The sequence below is a fragment of the Marmota monax genome, unplaced genomic scaffold, assembly GCF_021218885.2.
Source record: "Marmota monax isolate L192 unplaced genomic scaffold, Marmota_monax_Labrador192_F-V1.1 WCK01_AAM20220418_F8-fsc00073, whole genome shotgun sequence".
NCBI classification, from domain to species: Eukaryota; Metazoa; Chordata; class Mammalia; order Rodentia; family Sciuridae; genus Marmota; species Marmota monax.
This window is the reverse complement of record NW_026692846.1, coordinates 3,796,834-3,821,172: the sequence shown is the minus strand read 5'-3', so window position 1 is coordinate 3,821,172 and position 24,339 is coordinate 3,796,834. Positions and strand designations below refer to the sequence as shown.

General features: G+C 48.9%; 1 protein-coding gene across 3 annotated transcripts in view; it reads right to left on the bottom strand.

The window, feature by feature from the left end:
* The window catches only part of Trappc9 (trafficking protein particle complex subunit 9), a 499,910-nt gene that overhangs the window by 178,621 nt on the left and 296,950 nt on the right, over window positions 1-24,339 (bottom strand). For all 3 annotated transcript variants that reach the window (XM_058580865.1, XM_058580867.1, XM_058580866.1), the window contains one exon: window positions 11,989-12,099. In XM_058580865.1, the coding sequence (XP_058436848.1) occupies window positions 11,989-12,099 (111 nt within the window). The remainder of the gene's footprint in view (window positions 1-11,988; window positions 12,100-24,339) is intronic.

Below are 24,339 nucleotides of genomic sequence, written 5' to 3'. Positions count from 1 at the left end.
AAGGACAAGTGAGGTCCTCAGGCCCACTGCAGGACCGTGGCCAAGGACACGCTGGCCTTGGGAGTCACTGATAAGCCCTAACCAGAATGGAAACACCCAAGAAAATACAAGACTGGGGCCATGGCTGCCCACTCTTCCAGGTGAACAGAGTTAAACACTGCCATACTCCCCTGAGAGACCTTCTGACCAAATCAGGCCTTGCTTGATGACCAGGCAGGACCAGAGTAAGAGCCTGAGGAGACGGGCCCTGAAGCACAGGACGCCAACTCACTGGCTCACTGGCTCACTGGCCAAACCAGCCGGTGCCAGGAGGACCAAGCGGTGGGACAGTCACAGAGAAGCCAGACACAGACGCTGATCTCACCGGTCTCAGTCTGGCACTGGGAGTCCTGCTCTTGGCAGTGTGTCTGTCGCAGGGGAGATTTGAGTCTCCCAGTGCCCGGGATACACCCAGCTCACAGGATCAGCAGGCTGGCGAGAGCAGGGAGGGCATCCCTCCTTTTTTGAGTTCACTTCTGTTATACATGATTTGGGGTTCATTTTCACATAAGTATCCAACGTGCTACATAATCTGCTCTGATTCCATTCTAATACTTGCCCTATTCCTGCCCCTCCACCCTATTGATCTTTCTTCTATTTATTTGTAGTTTTCAAACAGTCAGTACCTTGTGGATATGCATGAAGGTGAGATTCATATATATACCCAGGAAAATTAGGTGAGATCCATTGCACCATTCTTCCCTTTCCCCATCTGCCCTCCCCGCTTCAATCCCCTCCCTCTACTCCACTGATCTCTCTTCTCTTTTCATAGAAGTCCCTCCCCTCTTTTGGTCTAACTTCTGCATCTCAGAACTTTGATTCTAGGTCTGGCTTTATTCACTTGGCATGATGATCCCCAGTTTCATCCATTTCCTAGCAAATGCCATAATTTAATTCTTTATGGCTGAGTAGTGGTGCGTGTATACATATACCACATTTTCTTTACCCAATTATCTGTCGATGGGCACCCGGACTGGTTCCATAGCTTAGCAACTGTGAATTGTGCTACTATAAACCATGATGTGGCTGCATCCCAATAGTATGTTGATTTTAGATCTTTTGGATATGTAATAGTATGGTTTAGATATGAGGTGTCCCTCAGAAGCTCACGTGTGAGACAATGCAAGAAAGTTTAGAGGTGAGAAGATTGGTTTTTAGAGCCTTAACCTAAGCAATGCATTAGTCCCCTGGGTGGTGATTGCACACGGGTAGGTGTGGCTGGAGGAGATAAGTCCCAGGGGTGTGCCTTTGAGGTAGATATCTTGTCCTCCTAGAGTGGCACAGTCATTGCCCCACCCTCTCTCTCCTTTCTGGAGTGAGGGTACCAGCTGCTTCCCTCCACCATACCTTTCCCCCTGATGTTTTCCTCACCTCTGGCCCAGAGGAAAAGAGTTGCTATCTATAGACTGAGACCTCTGAAACATGAGCCCCCAAATATACTTTTCCTTCTCTAAAACTGTTCTTGTTGGGACTTTTGGCCACAGAAGTAAAATAGTGAAATCAAACATATACTAAGGAGTGGCACAGATGGGTCATATGGTGGCTGCATTCCCAGCTTTTTGAGGAATCTCCATACAGCTATACAGAGTGGTTGCACTAATTTGCATTCCCATCAACAACGTATACATGTACCTTTTCCCCTTCGACATAGTCAATATTTATTATTATTTGTATTCTTGATCATTGCCCATCTGACTGGAATGAGATAAAATCTTACTGTAGTTCTGAGTGCGTTTCCCTGATTGCTAGAGATGTTGGACACTCTGTTAGATACTGATGGTCCTTTTGTAGTTCCTCTTTTGAGAAGAGTCCATTTAGTTTTTTTCGCTCACTTGTGAATTGGGTTTTTTCCCCTGCTATCAAGGTTTTTGAGTTCTTTATATATTCTGGATATTAATCCGCTATCTGAGGAACAGGTGGTAAAGATTTTTCTCCCTTTCCACAGGCTCTCTCTTCACACTCTTATCATTTCCTTTGCTATGCAGAAGCTTTCTAATTCGATGCCATCCCAATTATTGATTCTTGGTTTTGTTTCTTGCAATCTTGTTAAGTAAATCGGTGCCTGTGCCAATACATTGGAGAGTCGAGTCAACATTTTCTTCTAGCAGTTCCAGAATTTCTGGTCTCATTCCTATATCTGAGGTCCACTCTGCGTTGACTTTTTGCAGGGTGAGAGAGAGAGATCGTTTCATTTTTCCACATAAGGACACCCTATTTTCCAAGCACCATTTGTTTAAAAGGCTACATTTTCTCCCACATATGTTTTTGGCATTTCATCAAGTATAACTGTATCTACGTGGTTTTGTCTCTGTGTCTTCTATGCTGTTGTGTTGGTCTTCAAACCTGTCTTAGTGTCAACACTATTCCTTTATTACTTACTATACCTCTGTAGTATAATCTGAGATCAGCTACTGTGATACCTACACCTCCAGCATGGCTCTTTTTTCGCTCAGGACTGCTTTGGCTATTCTGGGTCTCATATTCTTCCAAATGAGTTTTAGGACTTCCAAATGAGTTTTCTAGTTCTGTGAAGAATGCCATTGGTGTTTTGATGGGGATTGAATTTAATATATATAATGATTCTGGTAGTACGGTCATTTTGACAATATTAATTCTGACTTTCCATAAACCTGGGAGGACTTTCCATCTTCTAAGGTCTTCTTTGATTTCTTTCTTCAGGGCTCGATAGTTTTCATAAGGGAGGTCTTACACCTTCTTCATTATATTAATTCCCAAGTTTTATTTGGTTTTATTTTATTTTGAGGTTATTGTAAATGGTATAGTTTTCCTCATTGCTTTCTCAGCAGATTCACTATTGGAATACATCAAAGTGATTGGTTTATGTATTTTGATCTTCTATCCTGCTACTTTGTCAACTCAGTGTATCAGTTCTAGAAGTCATGACCTGAGTCTTCTAAATATAAGATCATGCCATCAGCAAGCAAGATAATTTGACTTTTTGTTTAAAGAACACTGAATCATATACTTTATTTAGTTATTTTATGTGGTGCTAACAATTGAACCCAGTGCCTCATACCTGCTAGGCAAGTGCTCTACCACTGAGCTACAACCCCAGCCTCTGGCTTTTTTTTTCTTCCTATTTTTACCTATTTAATTCCCTTCTCTTGTGTTATTGCTCTTAGTTTCTGCTTATCATGGAAGGTTTTTGTTTCATCTTCCATTCTGAAGGCAAATACTGCTAGTATAGTAACCTTGGTTCGTCCCCATTTTCTATCAGGGCTTGATATATAATATTCCAGGCTCTCCTGGCTCTTAGGGCGTAGGCTGAAAAAAAAAAGTTGAAAACCGCTTTGGTTTATCTCTAAATATGACCTGCTGCTTTCCTCTTGTGGCTTTGAAAATTCTATCCTTATTCTGTATACTAGGCATTTGTTTTCACTATAACGTTTTGGAGAGGATCTCATTTAATCTTGCCTATTGGAGTTCGTTATGTACGTTTTTTCCCTCTTTTTTTCTTTTCTTTATTCATCTTGGATTTGGATTTCCATTTCATTTCTAAGATTTAGGAAGTTTTCTATTAATTATTTCATCAAGAAGATTGTGCATTCATTTTGTTTGTATTTTGGAGCTTTCGTCTACCTCAATGATTATTTTTTGTCTCTTGATGGTATCCCAGATTTCTTGAATATCATGGTCATGTTTTCTTAACATATTTCCTTTATTGTCAACTTTATTTTCAAGATTATACTTCAAGGCCTGAAAATCTATCTTCAGAGTGGTCTGTTGGTTTCATTGAATTTTTAATTTAATTTACTGAGCCTTTCATTTCCAGGACTTCTGTCTGTTTCTTCTTCAGAATCTCTATGTCTTTAAGTTACTGTATTTTCTAATTTTACTCCTTATGTCTTCTTTTAGCTCACTGAACATTTTAACCATGAATTTTCTAAATTCTTTCTCTGATATCTCCTCTACTCTGGTCTCTGTGCAGTCAGTTATTGAAGTGTTGTGGGCTGTTTGGGGTGGTCTGTGCCCATGCCTTTTCATACTGCTTGTATGTCTACCCATCTATTGGGATGGTCATCTCCACAGAAAGGAAACCCACACCTTCGATTGCACACCCTTCACCCAGGCCCTGGCCTGCTCTGATCATGCATGGTGCACAGGCATGGTGGTAGGTGTGTGGCAAGGATTGATTTTACTATTTAGAACACTTGTCGGACATGAACTGTTATTCCTATTTTATGCAAAAGCCCTTGGGACCTCAACAGGCTAGGTGACGCACCCCAGACACTGAAGAAGCTCAAGTAGAGCCAGGCTGGGAAGGACTCCCGAGCTTCAAGCCTGCACTCACGGGCCTCCGCCATGGCAGTGAGCAGCTGAGGGTCTACAGACAGGGCGAGCCACACATCAGCAGGGGCCCTCCTGTCTGCCCCACGCTAAGGGAACACTCCAGACATCGTCCCATAGGGGAAGTCACCAACAATAACAAAGAGAAATACCCAGAAGGAAAAGCTCCCAGCTAGGATTTTTAAGGAACTTTTTTTATGCAAACCCAATCGAGCCGTCATATTTTTCGGTACTCACAAAAAGCAAAGAATTTCTCCTGTCATCTGAGTCATCAAACCACTGCATCTTCCAAGTCACTGAATCTCAATTCCAGTTGCTTCTCTGGGCTGAACTCTGGCATTTCTGCTCTCTGCCTATTGATCATTAGGAGGCACCCATTGCCTCAAGAGCCATCTGGGTTTCTATTAGAAACACTTCACAAGCTGCTCTGGACAGGGGACTAGAACCCCCGCTCTACCAGCCCTTGCAGGGTGTGCCTCAACCAGTGGTGCAAGAACACATAAGGTGCCTTTTCTGAAGCCAAGACTCTGAAGGAATCTCCTACTTTTCTTTCAGATTGAACAACTAGGTACACAGAAAAAAAAAATTTTAATTATCTGTAACTCAGAAAGACTGCAGAAGGGAACACCCAGGCTGAGAGGTCGAGAAGTGCTGAAGTATTATAGGTAACATTAAACAACAACTAGTGTTATGGTTTGCATATGAAATGCCCCCTAAACAACTAGCTCATGTGTTAATGCATTTGGAGCAGAAGAATTGGCTAGAAGAGGGTAACGTAGTCAGTGGATAATTCATTTAATAGATTAATCCATCTGATGGACTAATAATTTGAATGGACTGAGGAAGTGGTGACCGAGGCAGGTGTGGTGTGGCGGAGGCAGAAGGTCACTGGGGGTCTGCGCTTAGGCCTTGTATTTTGGCCCTAGCTCTGTTCTGCTTCCTGGCGGCTGTGAGCAGAGCAGTGCTCCTTGACACCTTCCTCCATGACGTTCTGCCTCACCCTGAACCCAGAGCAACAGTCAGCTGGCTACAAACTGAACCTCTGAAGCCATGGGCCAAAATAAATTTCCTCTTCTAAGTTGTTCTTCTCGGGTATTTTGGTCACAGCCACACAAATATAACTGACACAATTAGTGATAAAACTAGTCTCCCTCCACAGATTAGGTCTCACTTTGATGATCCACAGTGTTCCTTGGAGTGTCTGAAGGAACCAAATGAGAAACAGCGTTACAGACAGCTGGGGGAAGAGCCAGACATGTGCGTTCTGTGCTGTTCTGTGCTTGGACGAGCAGGAATAGGAATGTGCGGCATGGCACAGTCCCTGGGAGACAGAGCTACACAGAAAGCACAGCCTTGACAACCTCAAGAAATTTCAGGGCCCCCGAGCTGTGGGCTGTCCCCTCCTGGGTCGTCCTGCACCAAAGCTGCTCTGTGGTCCATCTGGGCACACTGACAAAACAGACAACAGGTGGGTCCATGCAGATCCTCCAGGCCACAAACCCTTCCATGTGTGGACACTTCAGTGCCAGGTTTCCTGCAAAAGAACGCAGTCTTCTGCAGCAAAGGAGGACAAAACGAACACAGTCTCTTGAAGCATGTAGTGAGATAACATCTATCACCATGAATTAAAAATAGATTTATGCATTAGTGAGGGTTATTGTGAAATTTAATTTTAATGGTTTGATAATTAAGCAAACAACAACAATTATCATATCTCAATTTTCTGGTCTGTTTGGGGCCAGTGTCATTCTGACTCAGAAAAGCCTTCCACCGTCTCTGGTGCCTTTCTGAAGCTAGGTGAGAAGGGATGCCCAGCTCTAGGGACACAGCCAAGCCACAGAAGATGACTCTCGTGAAGAGCTGTGCCGCTGGTGCCCTGCAGCCACAGTCCAGCTCCAGCCAGCTGTGTGGCCACGGCAGCCTTGACTCCTCTCTCACAGGGAAAACAGGCTCACAGTCCATGCCTCAAAGATCAGTGGTGAGGGTGAAGAAGCCGAGCAAGAGACCTCAACAGCACAGGCCTGGGCAGGAGAGGAAGGCTCCCACAGCCGCAGGCCTGGCAGGACATTTCTATCCACGTCACGACTGATGGTGGGGAGCCCAGAAAACGTACTCACCACAGAACAAGCATCACTAACCCTCTCATCAAAAGTGAAGCTCACCCACTGTCCTGAGTCACAGACGGACGCTGAGCAGGTCCCCGAGACTTACAGCTGCGAGACGCACTCTGACTCCCAAGGACCCACAGAGAAGAGTTGGAATGTGGAGAAGCACCTTCTACACCCTCTGCTGAAATGCTGTGCTTTAAATCAGAAAGATTTCTCTAGGAAATGCAGTGGTGAGGGGGTGTTCCTAGTCTGTAAAACCCAAACCCTCAGTCTCTGGACAGCTCTTCCACCACTCCCTGAACATGCACTCTATCCCACGGTGACAGAATTAGGAGGGGAAGCCATTGGGAGGTGACTGGGTCCTGAGTGTGGCCCCATGAACAAGATTAGTGCTCTCAGGAACCAAGAAAGGCCCCTCCCTCAGCCTCACCTGAGGAGAGTGATAAGCCTCTCTGCACAGCAGGAGATGGGTGAGGGCGAGGCAGAGTCAGCTGGGCCTCAATGCTGCCTCCAGGGTGTGAGGAACAAGCATCTCACAGCAGCAGCGGTTTGATTTCAGTAGCCCCAGGGGGCAAGACAAAAACCTGGTACTAAAAGTGGGGGCTGCTGCCACAAAGACATACACTGTGGAGCAGCTGCGGCTGGGGACCAGGCAGACCCTGGGAGGGGCTGCGAGTGCACCTGAGAACAGGCCTACACTGCCAGGAACGCCTGTCAAAGGCGACTCTGCCAAGGGTCGTGATGTCGTGATGTGGACAGACGACTCCTGTGAAGAGCTGTGTAGCTGGTGTCCTGCAGGTGTCCGGAAAGAGCAGGGAGGGCTGGAGAGCCTGCCAGTCAAAGAGGACATCTAGCTGATGCCCCCGGGACCTGGTTGGTGATGGCCACTCTGAGGAGACCTCAGACGATGGTGCAGATGATGCTGCAGCGCAGAAGCAGAAAGGCACCTGGCCATGGCATGGCAAGACCACAGCTGGTGTGTGCTCACGTGCCAGTGCTCCCTGGGAAGTTGAGCCTGTGAGCAGCCAGCTGGAAATTCGGCAGAGGAGAACATCCACACAGGGTTGAAGGTGCGGCTTGGTTTCTCTGGACCTCTTAGAGCAAGATGAGAGAATGATATAAAGACAGAATGTAACCAAAAGAAACGCAGAACATAAAAAAATCTGTCACTCAGCCTATCCACAGTGAAAAGAAGAACACAGAGGATGTGACCAGGTGACTCAGGTGTGTCACTCAGTCACCTCAACAGAAGCCCAGGACTCCCTGTCCCAAATGACGAATGACCCAAGGGCACTTCAGAAGTCATCAAGGATGGCCCTCACCTCACAGGCCCAAAGTGCAGGAGCCTGGCGCAGATCAGAAAGCCATACTGGGGCAGGGACCATGGAGCCACCAGTGTGACAAGATGGCTCCTGCTCAGAAGAACACAGGCACTTTAGGGGCTGAATCTCTGCCTTGTGGAGCTGCAGGGTGCTGGGTCTGGAAAGAGGCCCCCACCTTCATAGCTCTGAAATGGGGGCCCATTCTGGTGGATCTGGAAGGAGAGCATCAAGCCAAGAAAGGCTATTCTCCAGCCTTGGCTGCTCAGCTGGGTTCTGGACTTGCTTGGGATGAGGATCTTTTTCTTACTCTTCCCTGTAGGAATGGGAACATTTATCTCATGCCTATCCCACCACTGTATTTCAGAAGCCCAGAACCAGACCCTTAGCTGGAGAGCATCTGCCTTGTGATCAATGGAACCCTGAGTCTTGCCCACATTGAGGCAGACAGGTAGTGAGACTTGGGACCAAAGACTTTTGAGTTGACGTCAGAAAGATCTGAGCTACGGGAATGCAATGAATTGATTTGGCAAAAAAAAAGAAGAAGATATGGCCTTGGGAGAGCCGGGCATGGAATACCATGGCCTGAATGTCTGTGTCCCCAAATTCACATGCTGAACTCCTAATCCATGATGTGATGCTGGGGGGGGGGGGAGCTGTGAGAGGGGCTTAGGACTAGTGCTATTGAGAAAGAGGCCCTGAAACTCCCTCACCCCTTCTACTGCTGACACTATAGAGAAAGCACAGCAGACTCAGAAGCAGCCCTCGCCAGACAAAGAACCTGCCAGAGCCTCCATGGCAGACCCGCACCTCCCGAGAGACATACCCCTGTTGCCCACAGCCCTTGCCCGTGGCACTTTGTTTGCTGTGGCAGCCTGAGGGGCTTAGGCCGTCCTGCAGGTGAGCAGACTCCTGCCGGGGAGCCACAAGGCCCTGTCCCAAGCACTGGGTGAGGAATGCACATCTGCTTTTGCACAGCAGATCCAAGCCCTGAAGGGCAGGGCAGCCCCCCCAGCCTCCCTGCACTGAAGGAGGCCTGGCCCCAGCAAACGTGCAGCTGATGAGGTGAAAGATGGACGAGTTCCCTGGAAGCCAAAGATTCGATTGCTTCCCCTCTGCTTTGGAAATCATCTGACGGTCCCCCAGGGCCCACGGTGTCCCAGACTTCAACCCAGAGCAGAGCTACAAGGAAGTGCTGTGGAACCTCTGGGAGGCAAAGAAGGGGAGGGCTTAGCACAGTGGGGATTCGCCCTGGAAGGCAGACTTGGTGGCCTCTTTAGAGTTCCCACAGAGAAGCCCCTCATTCTCTCTCTCTGCTCCTTGTTCAAGACATGATCACTTCTTGCTCCCAATGTGCACTCCCACCACTGTCACCTGCCAGGTGGTATGAATATGCTTTTTCTCTTTATAAGTTAGTTACCTCCAGTGTTTTGTTATAGCAATGAAAAGCTAACACTTCCCCTCACCCTTTCTTCTGCTTGGGGAAGATGGGATTTTCAATGTTGAGCACAACTCAGCAAAGGCCACACGAAGGTCCCCGATGGAGAAGGGGAGTGCCAGGAGAGACTGGGACCAGGCCTGGGAAGAGAGGGGGCCCAACCCTACGTGAGTGGAGCTGACTGATGCCTAGGTGTGTAAGGTGCATCCCACTGCGGCAGCTGCTACCACTGCCTTGCCACCTCCCCCCCGAACTGGCCCCGAGAACCAAAGGACATGAGCCGTCTGTGCAGACTGAGCATGCACCTGACCACAGAAGAGAACTGACTTCCTGGCCCTAAACCTTGGGGATGGGTATCTCCAGCAGGGGCTCACAACAGAGTCCTTGGGGGTTAGTGGGCACCCCCAGTAGTGGGGACCCTGAGGACAGTGCCCAAGATGACAATCCAGGCAGACCTAATGTCAGCCTCTCATCTGCCAACCACTCTTCACCCCACAGGGACAGCAAGGAGCAGGGGGCACCCGCCTGGGCTAGACCCTGCAGTACCCACACTGTGCTGCCCTGGCTGAGAGGGGTCCTCATCCATTGACCTTGGCACCCCTGCAGCCTGACGCGGGGCTCACCCCATAGCAAGCTCTCTAACCATTAATATTTACTGAATGAATATTTTATGAATGACTAAAACAACATGTGAGTTGCGAGCTTTTGGAAATGAGAAGTTCAGCAAAACGCTTAATAAAGCAGCAGCCTGAAGCACAAAACCAAATCGCAATTATTTGCGACTGAGGTTGCTAATATTATTCAGCCTTCCTCGCTGCCAAGAATGAGTAAGCTACACCACAGCACACGCTTGGCAATGCACACTTCTTAAAGCGTTTTATATTGGTGTCATAAGAAGACCAGATTTATGTTCTCTGGGATCTTGAGCTACAGCAAGACCTCTAGACAAAGAGGACAGGGGCAGAGGGTTCCCCTCACAGCTAAGGAGCAGGGCAGCAGCTGGCACCACTGCCTCAGAAGGCTCTGTCCTCCTCCTGGCAGCCTCCGGCACATTTGCCAGCAGAGCACAGGAGCCCGAGCAGGCACACACTGCACAGAAAGTCCTGCTGGGGGTAGGGAGAGCCAGGTGACACTGGGAGTACGCTGGGAGTGCGCTGGGAGGCGCTCCGCTCCTCTCAAAGGAGGCTCATAAATGCCCCCAGCCACTGGTCTCCAGCTTCCAGTTATCTCCCACAGGGCTGCAGGCCCTTGCTTTACACTCCTGTGTCATTAACAGTCATATTAAATACCAATATCCTGGAAGCCTCATCGTGAGGGCATCAGCATAGCGACGAGCCAGGTGCCATATTTACACAGTGAAATATTAACAGCAGTCAAATGAAAGAATCGGATTTGTCACTCCAAAGAGTAGTGCTTATTTTGATTTTCAAAAGGACATATATGATAAGGAACCCTTAGGCCATTTAAAAAAAAAAAACACTCAAAATAAGACTTGGCTCTGGGTATGTATATATACAATGAGAGTGGCAGAGCATCAGGCCGACCCACATCACCTCCTCGGCAGAGCTGCCCCCGGGGAAAGGAAGATGGCACCACGTGGATAGGAAGGGGTTCAGCTGTTATTCTTTTGCTTATTTTCCCAATATTTTCTTATTTAAATTATGCCCAATATAAAGCTGAACGCCTTGCACGCCCACTGGGCCAGACCTGCTTCCATGCGTATCTGTCCCTCCACCTTCCTCTCCAACCGGCATCAAATAAATGAGTTCTGCACTTCAAATACCATTGCAGAAACGCACCAGGCCCAGCCCCTTCAGCGTGTGGATCAGCAAACACTGAGGCACAGTGTCTGTTGACAGTCTTTCTTTGATGTGAATTGCATACAGGGAAACACACAGATGTCAGGGGAGCAAATGCTGAGAGACGCCAACCCTACGGAGCCACCCACCAGACCATCACCCAGGAAACCACCTTCTGCCCTTTAGGTCAGAGCCATCCCAGCCTCTGGAGGCTGCGCACGCCCAGCCTTTCCCGCCGCAGACTGGCCCTGCTGGCTCCAGGCTCCTTCACTACTCTGGATGCCCCTGAGGCTCACCCTCACTGAGCAGAGGAATAACTCCTCTGTTTTTGTTGGGGTACTACCCCATTCTTAGAAACATGTCACCGATTACTTTTCTTTCTGTAAGGGCACCAGTGCTCTTTCTAGTTTTTGGTCTAGAAACACTCTTGTAATGCTCTTTTGGTGACCATATGTTTGAGTTTTCTTGAGTAACTAACTAGGGCTGGAGAATCTGGGCAAGGGTCAGGGTTGGTTTTTTAAGAGCCGCAGCCAATTCTTCCAGCAGCTGCACTTCTTACAGCCTTCCAGTTGCTTCACGTCCTCGCCAACACCATTCTAACCGTGCTGAGGACTCGCGGTGGATCTGACTGTGCTCTAGATTTGCATTTCCCTGCTGACTAATAATGTTAACATGCCAGGTATTTTTTGCAAACATTTTCTTTCCTTAAAATAAGACAGAAGGGGGTGGGGAGGGAGAAATCTGGAGTAAATATAGCAAAATGCTTGTACTTATATTTCTTATTTTTCTGTATGTTTGAAATATTTTGCAATTAAAACCTAAAAATATTTTCCCTTCTCTAGGTGCACAGCCCTAATCCCCAGCCTGGGCCCAGAGACACAGCTTCTTGGTGTGAGAGCCCGCTGCTACTGCCACACTGCCACTTCAGGGCCATCCCTGGGCCCAGCCATGCTCCTGGCAGCAGGCAGAACACTCACCGCTGGCACTCGCCGGCATGCAGGGTGAGCTCCTCGTTGTTCCTGGCACCGATGGTCAGCTCGTGCTCCGTGGAGTTGAAGACGTCCAAAAGCAAGTGGCACTGCCGGGTACTGTGTTTAAAGACAAGAGAGAGTTCAGAATTTTCCAGAGCCCCTGAGGAGTGACCACCTCTCCTCCTCTCTGAGTAGGTACCACAAGGTGCAGACGTGCAGAAGTGTGATTTACCAAAGGCCCCTGGGTAGAGAGGATCACTGAGCCCTGTTCTGCATGGCTGAGCTCACTCATTCTAAAGTGAGTCTGGGTCTCAGGTCCTCAGTCATGCCTATGGCATACCACAGGCCTTGGAAGACGACTGGACGCACAGGAGGACCGGAGCAGCCCACACCAAAGGAAGATCCCCTGCGCTCGTGGCACACAGCGCCACTCAACAAGGGTTGTGTAAAGAGAGGAGCCCTTCAGCCCCCAGGCACCACGCCAGGTGCTGCACCCCGGAGCACGGAGAACTGGACCCCAGGAGTCTCTCCCCCAGGGGTAAGGGTTCCACCTTACCCTTCGCAGCTGTGGCAGCACCATAGGCTCACATGCCACCTGCTTGAAAGCTCTACTCACTGCACTGCTGCGGAGAGGGAAGGCTCCCTACTCAGGTCCCCATGGCTCCTCACAGCAGAAAGCAGTCTGTGTGGCAAAGCTCTAGCCAGGAGACATGGCTCCTGGGACCTGCTCTGAAAGAGAGCTTGTGTCCTTCAGCCACCCCCACCCCTATGCCTCCTCCCCAGAAGTAAGCTAGACACCTCAAAGCTCAGCAGCCCTTCAGGGACAAGGACAAAACCACAGCCTGCAGTGAGTGAGTGGGGTCAAAAGGGCCTGTGCCCGCACCGTGCTGAGCGGCGGCTGCAGCTCCCACTGCTCCTCCCTCTGGACTCTTCAGCGAGGCGGGCGAGCTATTTTTTAAAAGCCAACAATGCTTTTTGTGTGTGTCGGTCACTATTTGTTAGGTCCCCATCACAGCTGAATGCTTGCCTAAAACTACCACAGTTCTCCAAATACCAAGCATCATGGCGAGCACATGACAGGTAATCGATACGTGTTCGCTGGTCCAAGTAGCACAGCTGTACCCAGGATACCCAGGACTGGAGCTGACAGAGAAGAGGGCACAGGGCAGAGCTCATCCATCTTAGAGGAGGAGAGTGAACTGTCTTTATGGCGGGAGGGAAAGGCATGGAGACAGACCTGTTGTCTGGGTCATTTCTAGTTTACTGCGGCCACAGGGCATCTGAATTCTCATAGGTCTCCCCCAGGTGGGAAGCGAGGCCCTGCTGCTTTCTGGGAAAGCCAAGCCCACGGAAAGGGGAGGAGGACAGACCCTGCCATGTGCCCAGGCATCCCAACTCACCTAGGAGGCAGCTACTGCCCCTGTGCTCCCCTGAGGAAGGGAGGCCCAGGAGAGGACAGAGCAGTGGGGTGGTGCCCAAGGCTCCACCTTCACGGCTGCTGAGGACCTGGCTTCCTGGACCGCACCTGTCCTTGCTCCCTGTAGAGAGGGAAACCGAAGTGCACAGGGGTGCACCAGCACGTCCAGGGCCCCACACACCCACACACCCAGGCACTGTCCTGGCTGTGTGTGTGTGACCTCTCAAGAGGAAGGCAGAGGAACAACATCTTGTTTCTGGCACAGACAACCACACCGAACCAAGGTGGCAACACACACCTTCAGGTGACAGGTTCACACTGGGTGATCCAGGGTCAGGTTTGGCACTTAGAAAATACTCATGCGCTCCGAGGGGTGCCTACGAGGGGCTCTCCCTCTGCTCGCAGGAAAGTGACCTCCACGAAGCAAGGGTCTGTTCTGCCTTCGTCAGAACTTCATGAAACCCTTACACAGCAACATCTTTCCCTAGAAACGGGAACTTGTAAAACGTTTACCAGAGGAGGAAACCGAGGCGGTGTCTAAAACTACCAAGTATCATGGCTAGCACACGACAGGTAATCGATGTGTGTTCGCTGATCCAAATAGCATGGCTGTTTCAAGCCTGGAATAAAAGGCACAGGTACCCGTTGCCCCCCGCCCCCCAGGGAAGCGCTCCGGGACGCGCAGGAGCGGGTGGCCTCAGTGCACAGCACAGTTCTCCCAGGTTGTGCCTCTGACTCACTGTCTGCGTGTGGGGGCGTCTGGACCTCCTATTCCCTCTAATTGCTGACATGATGATGCAGGGGTGGGTCTTTGTTTTCTATCTATTACTCATAAGTTAATTCCCTTTCCCAGACTGCGGCAGCAGCACTTGTCCCCACAGTAATATCACTGACTCTGGGGATCTTTCCCCAGCACTTTGGAAGATTTTCTCCCAGGCTGATGCTCCACTTGAGCTCGGAGTACTTTAAGTCTTGTTTGTTTATGTTTTTGTTTTTCTGGACCCATCTTTCTAAAGAATAGGAAAGTCCAAGGAAGCTTCCTGGAAGAACTGAGATCAAAGCAAGCTCTGAAGGACAAATATGTTGAGCATACACCCAGAATACAGAGAAGGGAGCAAAGACCCAGCTGCAGGGAACAGCACAGCATTTGGGAGTCTGAGGTGCAGCTGGGCAAGGGGGCTCAGGCTGCCACCCAGAACACACTCTGGCAGGGGAGCGGTCTGTGGAACTGCCTGTGCATTACTGTCCCCACCCAGAACTGGAAATGTCATTAATTAACTCCCCTGACCTATGTTCTAAGCAGGGACATGCAAGTGAACAGGGACTGGGACCTCAGCTTCATATGAAGCATACAGGGAGGGAGGGTAAAAGAATTCTAGTCTTTGTTTGTTAAATTAGAAAAAAAAAATGGTTTAAAAAGATTGCAGAATAAAGGGTTAAGGCACAAAATCAATAACATTACTATACATTAACTAAAAACAATCACAAGGTAAATTTTTTTAAGAAAATGAATTTGCAATAGCAACGTAGTCCATAATACACATCCAAATAATAAAAGTGACACAGTGTATGCAAGGCACATATGGAGGGTACCTGATGCTTCACAGAATGACAGTAAAGAAGACAGATAACATAGAGATGGTATTATGCTCAGTGCTGGGAAAATACTTCTAAAATAGTCGCTATTTTCCAATTTTACATAGATCCAATGCAACTTAATAAAGATGCCCCAACAAAGGCTTGTTCTTGGCAAAACTTGATGTGCTTTTCCAAATGTTGTACCAAAGGGCTGAGAACATGAAAACAGGGACAAGAAAAGCCTTCAAAGGGATTCGGCCTACAAGGTATTGGGGAGGACCATAGGGCTGCAGGTGAAGGCAGACGTCCTGGGGCAGTGGCAGGTACCCACGAGGCCAAGTAAAAAGAGCCCAGAGGAGCCGTGTGCACATCAGGGGCTGGAGGGGTGATAACCATGAGCATTCGACAGTACCCAGGACAAGAGGTCACAAGGGGCAGAAATGACCCGCCAGCTCCCACCACAGGCAAACAGATCCCAAGCAGACCGAAGTTCTACCTAAATATGAGAGCATGGCATTATAATCTTAGATGAACAGAGAAAGATTCCTCAAATGACTTACAAGATATACAAGACATAAAAGACTAAAATGTTTGGTTGAGTTAAAATGAAGAACTTTGGTATAAAAGAAAACATTAAAAACCAAAGAAAAACTAAGCCACTTTGGAAAAGGTGTTTGCACTACCTTAAACTAACAAGGATTAGAATCCTGGACTCATAGAAAATTCCTATAAATCAATAACAAATGGCAGTAGAAAATGAAGCACAGGGCAGAAATTCACCTTGAAACTGGAGGGAACCCACTGGCCAATAAACAGTGATGGCTCAATCCAGCTGGTGGCCAGAGAAGCAGAGATGAGCCTCAGACACTGTCTCCCACTTGCCCCAGCGGAACAGCAAGACCTGTCCCTGCAGAAGCACTGGTGGGACCTGCATCAGCAGGAGACGTGGAATCTTGTTCACAGCCAGGAGGATCACCATCAGCACGCCTCCTTCAGCGAGGACTGTGAGCGCCCAGGGCTGTTGCCCATGAGACCCCCCTGCCTGACGTTTTACTTCTGGCATGTGCATCTTGGGGCGACTCAGAAGACAGCAGGGCACTTCCAGAAACATCTGCCACAGTGTCATTTGCAAAAGCAGGGGACTGCTTCTGAGGAAGTGCTCGTCGGCAGGAAGATGGGCGCCCTGGGACAGCCACAGGGCTGCAACCTGACACAGTGAAAACAAATCCAGAGCAGCTGCCCACCAGGAATGCAGCTGTGTCAGTAAGGCTGGCAGGGCTTTTGAGAAGACACTGTGGACGTGCATGTCAAATGCTGAAATATGTTAAAATATTCAACATTGTTTGTAAAGATCAAATTCGGGATAAAGGCCATTCCTGCTGAGTGAAAAAAAAAAAAAAAAGTGGCTCAGGACAGGGCACAGGGCATCCGTGGTGCACGTAAAGCAGCAGCAAAGAGTCAGCAGAGCGTCGGCATGGCTGTTAACTGTTGTCCTGTGCGCTCTCTTTGTTTCTTACAACAAAAACGCTTTATAGAAAGTGTCCCATAAGTCACTTAGACTACTGTCTCAGCTTGGGTTTTGCATAGAAAGTGAAGCCTGAGAAAAGCCAGGGCTCCGAGGAGAGGGGCCAGGGGAAGGTCGGTGCATGCAAGTAGAGAGGGGGAGGTGGGACAACAGCACACTGTGTCGCCCTGTGCGTGATGGAGCTGGCCCTGGAGGTGATCTCACAGGTCCCCGGAGGCAGAGTGCAGACAGCAGAAGATGTGGAATTCTTGGGAACTGTGCACCTGAGTCACAGAAGACAGGACAATTTATCCACTGACTCCTGACTGCACTGGTCAAGGTCTTCCTTGGGGATCAGCTCTCATACTTCATGCATGCTGTGCAGAGAAGATGCCCATGGTCATCCAGTTCTGTAGCATTTAGAACATTCCAGAAAGCAAGAGTCCCTTGGCACTGTGGAGGCAAGGTGCTCTCTCAGGTAGCACTTGCAGAAATCTGGTTGCTGTGGCAACAGGGAGTGTAAAAGGAGGCTGTGGCATGCAGCGGGCAAAGACCCATCTGATTCCAGTAGGTGTGAAACCTAAGTGCACCTCTGAGAGCAGGAATTTAAGGGTGATTTCATATCCAGTGCCCACCGATGGCCTTCCTGAAGAAGTGACATTTGAGATTCAGGTGACAAGAAAGCAATCCTGTGACGGTCTTGGAGGAGAGCTTTCCAGAGAGCACGGCAATTAGTGCAGAAATCTTAAGGTACAGCGTGATCACAGAACAGGACAGTGAAGAGGAGTGGCATGAAAGGCCGTAGGACAGTACTGGCTTCATTCTAGCATGATGGGAAGCTATTTTGAGAGTTCTAAGCAGATGAGTGGCATGAATTGGTCGATGTGAAAAAAAGGATGAGTTCCAATCCTGAAAAAGGGGAGCAAGCACAGCCACCCTGACTCTCCTTCTGCAGGCAAGTGACTCCTGTCTGCGAACCACAGCCAGATGGACAGCGCTGGACCCTCAAACAGTGAACTACAGAGGACGAATCAGAGCAGAGACCAGGAGCAAGTTCTGAACTGGGAGAATTTCACTCCCCCGCCCAGGGGCCCTGGCCTGAGCCAAATGCAGCTGGGGGCTGAGGGGCACGTGTGGGGTGGTAGAGCCACAGAAGCCGCCCTTCCTGTAAACATCATTTACGATAGCCTCAAAAAATAAAATAAAATACTTGGGAATCAATTTAAGGAAAGAGGTGAGGGACCTACAATGAAGCTAGGGGACACTGCGTGAGGCTTTCCCCTCTGCTCCTCCAGCCCAGCCCTTGGCAGCACCATGAGATGGGTACAGCACCAGTGGCCAGCAGGCCTCGCCTGAGGTGTGCCACTCCCTGACTCAGAAGCTGAGTTGGTTCCCAAGCCATGCCACCAGGTCCCCTCACTTTGCTCTTCCTCTGAGTCTCTGGCCAAGTTTCCTGCATGAGACACACAGAAGGGGAAACCCAGAGCCTGGCTCCAGAGCAGCCCATAGAGAAAGAGGCCCTGGGAGAGCTGGGGAGAGCCTGGGCAGAGACGGCTCAGAGGACAGCCTGCCAAGGCGAGGCACGGACAGCTCACCAAGGAGCACAGCGCAGGGCGCCAGACCAACGGCTAAGCTCCAGGGAGATCGCAGGTGGCCCACAGGAGGGCTGCTCAGAGGGCACCACGGTACCATGCAGCTGGACCTATGCCACAGCCCACACCAGGCCTCTGCACTGTGCCAAGAAGCAAATCCCTATAAACAGATGCCCCCGCCCCCCCAAAAAAGAAAACCTTCTCAGGATTCAAACAAGACCCCAAAGGCTCACAGCATTAGGTTGAAATATTCAGAATATCACCAAAAATAACTTGTCACAGAAAAATACCAACTTCCAAGGAAGAAGAAAATCAACAGGCAGAATCTCAAGATGACTCTCTCACAGAGAGACGCTACCCACGGTCCAACAAGTAAAAGTGGACACCCCTGGAACAAGTGGAAGGCGAGAGCTCAGCAGAGAAAGAAAGGTGCACAGAGAACAACCAAAGAGAAACTGTGGAAAAGAAAGAACTGAACTGAAAAATTCATCAGATGGTGAACAAGGGGCATGGCCACCCGATCTGACTGCAGCACCCACGTGGCAGACACTCACGCTCCTCAAGGGCCTGCACCTGTTTACCAGGTCCTAGGCCAAGGCAGGTGCTCTGGCCACTGAAGAGAAGAGAGACCACAGGAAGTAGGCTCTGGAACCAGAAAGGAAATAAATTAGAACATTTGAAGGTAGATTAATAAATCATCAAATAGAAACAATAGGGAGAGAATATTATCGGGAAAAAAAATGGTTCTATGGAACAAAAAAAGCCTCTACAAATCGTGTCATAGGAAATTCAGAAACAACGAAAAAAGCAACTGCAGCTTTGAAGAAAAGAAGGCTAAACACCTCCCGGACGGGCAGAAGCCACACACAGGTGCAGGAAGCTCAGCAGACCCCAAAGGGAAACCCAGAAAGAGATCCTCGCCCAGGAACATCACTCGGCAGACAGCTAAAGAGACAAGGAGAGCCGCCAGCAAACAGTGCCTCCACACAAGGCCACCGTGAGGGCAGAGGGAGGAGCACTGTCCAGGTGCTGAGAGCAGGGGCCCTGGACTCTCGAGGCTGTGCCCAGGGATGGAGATGCAGCGAGACGCTCTCCCGGGAAGGGGACCAGGCCGGCTCATCAGCACAGGGACCCCGCCAAGAGAAACACCAAGAAAGCTCTGCAGGGGACGCAGCCACTCCTGACCAGAAGCACGAGGCATGACAGCTTCTGTGACACTGGACACCAAACCCACACGGGGGAGGACAGACCACCGGTTGCCACTGTTCCGGGCAGGTGGAGGGTCTGGTGAGGGCAATGTGATGGTTTATTTGTTGTTGCTTCCCCCCCACACCCCTCAGTACTAGGAGTTTTATTTTGAGATAGGGCCTTGCTAAGTTGCCCAGGCTGACCTCAAATTTGTGATTCTCCTGCCTCAGCCTCCCCAGATGCTGGGATTACAGGTGTGCACCACCATACATGGCCATGATGAAGTTCTTAATGGAACTGCTTGTCCTGATTACAGTAAATACACAAATATGTGTGTATTAGAAGTCATAAAAATGTAAGCCAAATAAGTCTGTTTTACTGTGTTAGTCAATTTTTTTAAACAATGCAATTAAAAAGCAAACATCACTATGAGTGTGAAATTCATTCCAAACATGATCTGTTGCCCAGAAGGAGTCATGTCATAAGCAGGCTATTTAGTTTCTCTGACTTTCAGTTTCCCCAGTACGAATTTTCCATGACATTATTAGTAGGCTCCAATGGACAAGTGACGGTGCTTTGTAAAATGGGAGCAAGTCCCACACACACAAGAGGGGCAAAGATGACCATGTGCCTGGCTGCCGTCTGCAGAGCAGCAGAACCTGCTGCTGGTCAGCTACAGTGAGTGTGCGAAGCCCAGCCCAGGTCTGAGCATGGTGAGAACCAGGCGCTGTACAGGAGAGCCTATGGGCTCCCCTGCTTCCAGCCTGCTGCCATCCACGAGGCCTCCGCAGGCCCCGCCATCATGCTTGGTCACTCCCAGGAAAGAGGAAAGTGGGCAACACAAAACTAAGGCAGGCCCGATCTGTGTGGTCTTCTAAACTCCACATGTGCCAGCCTGCTTCCTCTGCTGCCTTCCTTCTAGAAAGAACAGTGGACATGAGGCTGGAGAGCTTTCTCCTGGTCTTAGGACAGCCATGGAGCCTAATTCTTTCTGAAGTCCAGAAAAACGCAGAAGTCAGAACGTTTTCTGGTGATAGAATAGTGACCTGGCCTCTGCTGTGCTGCATCACAGAGCTCTGGAATCCCACAGAAAAGACTGAACGGTTGCCATCTGCTAGATGGGGTTTCTATGACACTGCCCACAGCCACTCAGGAAGACTTGAGGGTCAGAGCCTCTGCAGTGACACCAGGGACCAGGATGCACGCTGGGGTGGGTTTCACCATGCGTGCTGGATCCAGAGAGTCAGAAGATGCTCAGATCTCAATGGAGAAAGGAGCACACAGCAAGCAGGCAGTCTGGGTAATGGCCAGAGAAGGCTCTAGAAAGGAAGTGACACTTCACTCACAGGCTTGAGAGCAGGGAGAAGGTCTTCTAGACAGGGAAAATGCCATACGCAATGGCTAAGCTCATAACAGCCAAGAGCCACGTGGGATCAACCCAAAAGTAAATAACCAGTGAATGAATAATCGAAATGTGCTATATTGATACCATGAAATATTATTTAGCAATAAAAAAATGACGTGCCAATACTTCATTGTGGGTGACTCTGGGAAACACTATGCTCAGTGAAAGAAGCTGTTCAAGTGTTACTTGCTTCTATTTACATGAAATGTTTAGAATAAGAAAATCTATACAAAAGGAAACCGACGACGGTTGGGGGAGGGTAGGAGGAGGAATAGGGAGCAGCTGCTAATGGGGACAGGGTTCTTCTGAAGTGATGAAGACTTCTAGAATGCGATGATGGTGACAGCGGAGTGACTCTGTGAGTGCACTAAAATGATCAACTGTACATTCAGTGGGTGAACTGTATGGCATGCAAACTGTATTTTAAAAATGAAGCTGCTGTAAAAGAAAGCAAGCATCTGAGAACTGAGTGTCTCCAGCAAGATGCCCAGGAGTTGCTGGAGATCAGACAAACACTCACGGCCCTCTCTCCACCTTGCAGCCCACAGCCACGGTGGTTCTGCCAATCGTGCAGTGGAAGCTGCTAAACTGCATAATGTGTGCTCAAGCGGCCCAGTGGCTAGAGAAGAGGGCTGTGAAGCCCACACACTAACAGGGGTATAAGAACGGTTCTGAAATTGTGCTCCAGGCCTGGGAGTCATGATCATCTGCCACCACTCAACTGCAGCACCTCAACGTACTATAGTGCATCAAAAAACAAGGCTGAAGAGATGGCAGGCAATGCCTGATGTCTGTCATCCCCGTGACTCCAAAGGTTCAAGGCAGGAGGATCACAAGTTTGAGGCCAGCTTCGGCAACTCAGCAAGAACCTGTCTCAAGCTAAAAATAATTTTAAATAACGGGGATGTAGCTCAGTAGTAGAGCCCCCTGGATTCAATCCCCAATAACAGAAATAAAAAACAGGATAGCATATGATGATGACCACATCCAATTTGGCTTTTCATCTCTGGGAATAAAGAAAATCCACATCCACCAATGATTATTTGAAGAAAAGTAATTGCAAATAACAACTTGAAATCATGTTTCATGTATCATTATTTGGGAATTAAACTTTACAATGATTAAACAAACCAGCTGAACTTGAAAAATGCCAAATGCAAGAAATCAAAAGGAAACCCTGGCCAACTATTATAAAAAACAACCCAGCTATTAACATCCATTCAACCCCCAGCCAAATGTGACATGCTCACTTGGAACTGATGTTTAACAAATCAGGCTCTTAAATATATTAACAAATATATGATATTTGTTAAATAGAAAAAAAACTTCAAATATTTTTAGATAATATATAATGCTGTTTTAAAATGAACACCAACATCTAACACCTAATAATATGCCAATCTAAAATGAAGTGTGTGTCACATAAAATTATTGGTGCTAATAACCTGGCAGCATGCACCAGAAAGAGCACAGAGCCCCTTGAGATACACCTGTGAGCAGAGGCAGAAAGAGCTGTGGTGTTCCTTAGCAGGAGGTGTGCTTGGGAGACCACCACTGGTTCAAGGCTGGAGCTGGGAGGGGCTAGTTGCAGAGCCAGCATCAACCTGATAGAGGGTCTGCCTGCTCCTGTGTGCCACGCTGGGCCCCAGTTCCTGTCCTGTACACACCTATAATATGTTCACAAATGAAAAGGAGACAAAAGCCATGCTCATTTTCTCAGAAGACACGAGCCAACAGGAAGGGATGAGGTCAAGCGAGTGCATTCCACTGTCAAGAGCCCTTCCAACCCCAGGGTCTATGGACTGACAGACTGCAGGGGCAGTTGGGGGGTAGGGTGCTGAGTGCAGCCTGCAGAACCAGTGCCCACAGCTCCTCCAGCTTCCTTCCCTCACTAACGCAGGCCTCGGTACAGATGCCCTACCCTGTTGCGTACACCTCGATGGCCCACCATGATGGGTAACCAGTGGGCAGAGGTTATGAGCAGGGCCATAGGCAAAGGCTTCCCTCCTGGAAACACAGCCCCTTCCTTCTCCCCAGCCACCAAGGTGGAACACACCAGCTGGGCTCCCTCTGCAACTTCCACAAGAAGAGGGGAGAGAGGGGCATCACCTGCCCTAGAATAGTCTTTCTGAGAATTTCTGAGTCATTGATGAAACACTGATGACCAATGATATCAATGATAAAACCTCCAGTCAAAGAGGGAGTCCAGCTGGCTTGACCTCGCCCTCACACGAGGGGCAGCAGCAGAAGCACAGCTCCCAGGGGACAGCTCCTTCAGTCTCCTGCGTTAGCGGCCAATCCCCTTGTGGCCACCACCCCTCATCTACATCAGACATCTTATTATAGACACTCAGTGTCCAGAAACAACACTGGAAGGCTCATCATATTTAGAGATATCACCAAGAGGTCTTCATCTGGCACTTAAAATACTTCCTTGTGACATTCACCTTCTAAATGTCCAACCACAGAGCTGAGTGCTGTGTCCCAGGAGGGAAGGCGAGGTACACAGCGCACAGGACGCCTCTCTGCATCTTTTCTGGCAACTCCCTGCAAATCTAGAATTATTACAAAATAAACTGAAAAGATGGCATGCACTGAACCAAAACAACAGAATCAAAACTATTTCTATTTTCAGGCATCTGAGGAGAGCAGGAAGGTAGCCCCGTAGCTCCTTCCAGGTCTTAAAAGCATGGTGGAATTAGAATAGGTTTTTCCCTGTAGAATTGTACTTATCATGAAAAAAGGGGGAGTCCAAAATCTTTACTCTTTTATAGGAACATCCATAACACCATACTCCAGTCAGCAAGCCACAGGCAGCTCACGTCACCTGTATGTGCAAACACGGTGCCCCGGCGCTAGCAAGGCACCAGGAGGTACACGAGCCCTGGTCCAGTTCATGGTGCATGTAAGAAGTACCACGCACAGAGATCGAGGGTACCACGTCTGTGGCTACAGTGACAAGAATAGAAAAAGAACAGTGAAAGGTATTTTATACTTATTTATGCCTTGGACTTGCTCAGTCAGCAAAAGATTTCAAAACTTGTTTCTCCTCCAGTTTTTCCTCTCAGTACATGGTACCTGCATTTCCCCAGTTTCTCAGGATGAAAGCCCTGCACTGTTACACCTCCTGAGTAAGAGCAATTCTTCACCTATGTACTGTTCTTTCAAAGTACACTCAGAACCTAGTTAATGATGTCACCTCTCCCTGCTGTCACCCAGGATTATCACAGCAACCACCCAAGTGGCACTTGCTTCTGCCCTCGCTCCGTCAGAGTCGCTATTTGTTTCCATAGCTCTTGCCACCTGGCACCTCTGTGTTTGCTGTCCATGCCCCTGGCACACATACTACCCGCATGTTGATGCTCAGTGCTTCTCTCCCTGCTGAAACGTGAACTCTCTAGGCAGGAGCTTGGCTTTCTCCATTACTGTGTGCAGTATCCAGGATGGTGCCTGACACAGAATATAATGCAAAAAGCGTATGTTCCCAAGAGAAAGAGGGAAGGAGGGAAGGAAGGAGGGAAAGAAGGAAGGGAGGGAGGGAGGGAGGAAGGAAACCATGCTGATGAGACAGGCAAGCCTAACTGTGTCATATACTGGAAATCTCTTTTAGGCAATTTAAAAATACACACTAAATCTAGAAATTACTCATAAATTATTTTGTCTGCATTCATTA